This window comes from Myotis davidii, unplaced genomic scaffold (genome assembly GCF_000327345.1).
Source record: "Myotis davidii unplaced genomic scaffold, ASM32734v1 scaffold38, whole genome shotgun sequence".
NCBI classification, from domain to species: domain Eukaryota; kingdom Metazoa; phylum Chordata; class Mammalia; order Chiroptera; family Vespertilionidae; genus Myotis; species Myotis davidii.
Genome location: NW_006291383.1, coordinates 5,999,899 through 6,005,368, shown reverse-complemented (window position 1 = coordinate 6,005,368; position 5,470 = coordinate 5,999,899). Strand labels below are relative to the sequence as shown.

The 5,470-nt window shown below is 41.6% G+C and overlaps 2 protein-coding genes across 5 annotated transcripts in view; both read right to left on the bottom strand.

The window, feature by feature from the left end:
- The window catches only part of RBM12 (RNA binding motif protein 12), a 3,720-nt gene extending 1,708 nt beyond the window's left edge, over positions 1-2,012 (bottom strand). Inside the window, exon 1 of the mRNA XM_015564507.1 lies at positions 7-2,012. Within this exon, the coding sequence (XP_015419993.1) occupies positions 7-1,990 (1,984 nt within the window). The 5' untranslated portion in view covers positions 1,991-2,012. The remainder of the gene's footprint in view (positions 1-6) is intronic.
- The window catches only part of CPNE1 (copine 1), a 38,364-nt gene that overhangs the window by 26,519 nt on the left and 6,375 nt on the right, over positions 1-5,470 (bottom strand). The window contains exon 3 of one of the 4 annotated variants that reach the window (XM_006764554.2): positions 1,870-2,012. The exons of the other annotated variants lie outside the window; for them this stretch is intronic. The gene's annotated coding sequence lies outside the window, so the exon portion shown is untranslated. The remainder of the gene's footprint in view (positions 1-1,869; positions 2,013-5,470) is intronic. 4 annotated transcript variants of the gene reach the window in all.

Here is a 5,470-nt window from a genome sequence, read left to right as displayed (position 1 = left end):
TGGGCATTCCGGCACTAGGCACTCCAGCACTTGGGATTCCTGGAACTGCAGGATTACCTGGCACAGGCATCTTTAACCCCTTTTTTCCTTGGGCAGGGGGATTTTTCTCAATCTCTCTCATATCTTCTAGAGTAACTACATGAACAAAAGCTTCTCGCCCATTAAGTTTTTTACGGTGCAAGCGTTCAGACTTACGTGCATCATCTTCATTTTTAAACTGAACCAATGCCTGTCCTAGACCTTGCCCATTGTTATCAACAAGAACATGGACAGCGTTTTCATCCACTGGGATTCCTTCTAGGAACTGAAGAACATCCATCTTGGTAATGCTGAATGGAATATTTGTTATGTGAGCACAGACTTTGGTAGAGCTGACATCCCCCTCCGGATTTAACATCATTTCTCTCTGGTCATAATTGAAGTTCTGGAGTCTTTTTCTAATCATATCTATCTTCTCTAGCATACCTTTCTTAGTAATTGGATGAACCTGAATAAAACGATTGCCCATGTATTGTTTATGACGACACAGAGCAGCCTTATAGTCAGCCTCATTCCTGAACTCCACAAAGCCTTCACCAGTTGCTTTCCCATTGGGTCCATACGCGATATAAATACTATCTTCCACAATATCCAACTTTTTAAAAAAATCAATGACATGTTTGTTTTCAGCTTCAAATGGTAGCCCTTTCAAGTAAACACAAAAACCAGCCTCATGTGGTGATCTTGACCTTGACCTTTTCTGCCCACTGGGCGATTTTGACCTGGGAAGTGTCTGAGGAGGGGGATGGGTTTGTCCAGAGGGTCCTATACTTTGCTTAAAAGTGATATGGCCTCCAGCAGCTACCCACTGTCTCTCTGTCGCAGGACTAACTTCCACATAACGTTGTATCATCAGCATCCTGTTTCGTTTCAAGGCTTCAAATGTATCTTGAGGGGAGAGAAACTTAACCAATCCATTCCCATTATTTCGACCTACATGATCTTTCAACAAATGCACTGCATCAACACGGAGCCCATGAAAAAAATCTCTGACATCATTTTCCATTGCAGAAAAGGGCATTCCATGCACACTGACATACAGATCATCAGGGTTGATGGGAAGTGGTTTCACACTGCTTTGAGAAGTCATCTGGATAGGGTTAACAGGATTCAATGGACCCAGAAACACAGGGTTCATGTTACTGTTCAGATTCATAGGTGCTCCAGAGCCATTCATTCCAGCAGGCAGAGGTGCCACAGGTGGTGGGTTTAAGGGCGGCATGCCCGACATAGGTGGCAGTGGAGTCAGGGGTGGCACAGAAGGGACTGGGGGAATTGGGGGCACTGGAGGCACAGGAGGCAAAGTAGGTACTGGAGGAGGAACTGGTATTGGGGGAATGGATGGCATTGGTGGCAAAGATGGCATCGCTGGAATTGGAGGAATTGGTGGTGGTGGGACTGTGTTCATTGGAGAGGCTGTACTCGAAATGGTTGAGCTAAACGTTGGGCTCCCAAATGAAGTCCCCATATTTGGAGGAGCCGTTCCTATGCTGGCTGTGGAAAATGTCTGTATGTTTTTGTTGCTTTCATGAACAGAAGTGGTGGCAGTAACTACACTGGGTGAAGGATTATTAAAGCTGGGTACTGTTGTAGGCAAGTTAACCCTGCCACTCATTCCTGAGCTAGGAGGTGGTCCTGATCTACTAGCATTTGCTGGTGGTATATCTAAGTTGGCAGTTTCAAAACGCCTACGACTCAGTTCAATCATATTCTGCATTTCCGTTTTACTACTCAACAACAGTGTTACTTTTGACCCTTTAATTGTACCACCTGTGCGCATCATACCAAGCCTTGCATCTTCATCAGTGGCAAAAACGATGAAAGCCTCACCCAGTTCACCCCCTACAATATGCACGCCCCCATCAGGAATGGTCAATCCAGAGAAGAAGTGGCGAATGTCCATGGTCCCCGCCACAATTGGGAGACCTTGCAAACGGATGACCACAGCCATGCTGCGCTGAAACCACACACACCTGCAGATGAGAAAAGGCAACGGCCAGGTCAGACTCCTGTTTATCACACCAAGTTTTTAGCTACAAGAATGACCAGCTACCACATTGGGCCCTCAAATAATCCCTCAAACTATCACAAGCAATATCGTTTTTTAAAATTTGAATATTCTAAAAACTGAGTATCATGTACCATTTACAATGTAAAACCTAGACAATTGCAACTTCCAAAAGGAATTAATTCTGGAAACAATTAGAAGTTCAGCCCCAAAACTCAAAATTTCAGGAAAAAAACCACCACAGGACAGTAAATCACCAATTACATCATTCAGACCATGATTAAATAAGACTTAAGATTTAAAAGATATGTGTAAGTCAAATCAGGAAACAAATTCAATAATCTATAGGGGGAAAATATCCAAAGGATCCATCAAAATTAATATTTAAAACTGGCATAGCATCTTCCTTATAAACCTGACAACTTCATAGAATTATCACTTTATGTAGCTCAATCTAAAATCCAACAAACACAGAAAACTAATTAATTAAAAATAATACTCAACACTAAAGTAGTTTCAAATCTCAAATGAGAACTCCATTTTTCACCCCTACAACTCTTCAATCTTCCTTGCAGCTTTATTTATTAAAGAAAGCGAAGTATAAAATTATTTATTACAAACAAGGCTAATACATGCTAAGAATCCTAAAGAAATACTGAGTAAAATAGCCAAAATCTTAGTTATCTATATTCACTTCAAAAAGTAGAACCCGGTTATAGTACCATTCATCATGGCTGTTTTAATTAAAATTCAGGTCCAATGACTCATTCCCAAGCCTTCCGTTAAAAAAATGTTTTGTTTTTCCCATAGGGAAGAGCTGATATTGGAAAAGAGGTATTTTTTTGTTTTAAAACAACTAGGACAGCGGTTCTCAACCTGTGGGTCGCGACCCCTTTGGCGGTCGAATGACCCGTTTCACAGGGGTCGCCTAGGACCATCCTGCATATCAGATATTTACATTATGATTCTTAACAGTAGCAACATTACAGTTATGAAGTAGCAATGAAAATAATTTTATGGTTGGGTCACAACATGAGGAGCTGTATTTAAAGGGCCAGAAGGTTGAGAACCACTGAACCAGGGTATGAATTTTAGTTTAGTCAGCGATTGCGTAGTCTCTGGCCCAACATAACTCCTGTGAAATTTCTGGGTTCTCACTGATGTCCTTAGATAATGTCTAATAAAACAAAGTTTGATATAATCCTCACCCTGCTGGGTATGGCTCAACTGGTTGGGCATTGACCCATACACCAAAAGGTTTCCTGTTTGATTCCCAGTCAGGGCACATGCCAGGTTTCGGGCTCCATACCCCAGTAGGGGGCGGGGCATGCAGGAGGCAGATGATGGATGTTTCTCTCTCACTTATTCTCTCTCTAAAAATCAATTTGAAGTATTTTTTCAAAAACTTTCTCCTAGATCAGGGGTGGGCAAACTTTTTGACTCGAGGGCCACAATGGGTTCTTAAACTGGACCGGAGGGCCGGAACAAAAGCATGGATGGAGTGTGTTTGTGTGAACTAATATAAATTCATTTTTTTTTTTTTTTAGTTTTATTCATTTCAAACGGGCCGGATCCGGCCGCGGGTCATAGTTTGCCCATGGCTGTCATGGATTCAAGTAAAATTTCAGTGCAGGAGGCAGATGATGGATGTTTCTCTCTCACTTATTCTCTCTCTAAAAATCAATTTGAAGTATTTTTTCAAAAACTTCGGTCAAGGGCATGTGCCTTGGTTGCGGGCATGTCCCTAGTGGGGGGTGTGCAGGAGGCAGCTGATTGATGTTTTTCTCTCAGCGGTGTTTCTAGCTCTCTATTCCTCTCCCTTCCTCTCTGTAAAAAATCAATAAAATATATATTTTAAAAAAAATTTCAGTATTTCAGTTCTTATGGCTTATAAGAGTAAATGCCAATGGCAGGTCTTTGTAAAGCAACACAAAACAAATTATTGGCACTGAGAAAATATTAATTTGAACTTTATGTCCTCAACAACACAGGGTGTTACCCAAGCCATCTTAAAAATCAACTTTTTTTTTTTAATATATTTTATTGATTTTTCACAGAGAGGAAGGGAGAGAGATAGAGAGTCAGAAACATCGATGAGAGAGAAACATCGATCAGCCGCCTCTGCACATCTCCCACTGGGGATGTGCCCGCAACCCAGGTACATGCCCTTGACCGGAATCGAACCTGGGACCTTTCAGTCCGCAGGCCGACGCTCCATCCACTGAGCCAAACCGGTTTCGGCAAAAATCAACTTTTAAATATAAAGCTGACTCAGTAGATAGAGGGTTGGCCTGTGGACCAAAGAGTCCCGGACTTGATTCTGGTCAAAAGCATGTACCATGGTTGCGGGCTCCTCCCCAGCCCAGGCCCTGGTTGGGGCATGTATAAGAGGCAACCAGTCGATGTGTTTCTCCCACATCAATGTTTCTGTCTTCTCTTCTCCTCTCTATCCCACTCTCTCTAAAAAGATCAATGGAAAAATATCCTCGGGTGAGGATAAACAACAACAAAAAATATATATACATATACATATATATATACACATATATGTTCTGTGACCTCAGGGAAATCATAAAGTATTTGAGTTTTGGTTGTGTCTTCTCAAATGAGAGCATTAGAAGAGCAAAGTTTCCTGTTGCAAACTCTAAAAACTCTACAATTCGCCCTAGCTGGTTTGGCTCAGTGGATAAATCATTGGCCTGTGGACTGAAGGGTCCTGGATTTGATTCCAGTCAAGGGCATGTGCCCAGGTTGCAGACTGCCCCAGTGTGGGGCATGCAGTGCAGGAGGCAGCCAATCAATGATTATCTCTCACCATTGATGTTTCTATCTCTCTCCCCTCTCCCTTCCTCTCTGAAATCAATAAAAATATATTTAAAAATAGATAAATAACTCGACAACTCTATGAAAGCAGCTTTTCAATGTTAAATATTATATGAATATTAATTCAATGCAAAAAAATCTGTAATTATAGCTCATTATGACTGCTGTACAGAAAGGAGAAATATTTCCTCCTTCTCATCCTTCACTACCACCATCATTATCAACATCACCACCATCATCACCACCACCACCATCACCATCACCACCATCACTACCATCACAACCACCTCCACCACCATTACCACCACCTCCACCATCATCACCACCTTCAAATTTAATCCTGAAAGGTGGATTAGCAAACAGAAAATCCTCTTGTGAGACCATTATAAAACACGAAAAACTGGCGGAGTGGGGAAGTTTTTATAACTGGTTTTCAAGAGTCGACAAGAAATATACTAAAAAACAATCACACCAACAGACTCTTTTTTCCTTATTTACTACTTAGCTCTCTCTATCAGGAAGTTCATTAAGAAGCTTCCAAGTCATTACATTCCTGACTCTACAATATTGGCTATATGCAAGCAAAACTGACAGCATTCC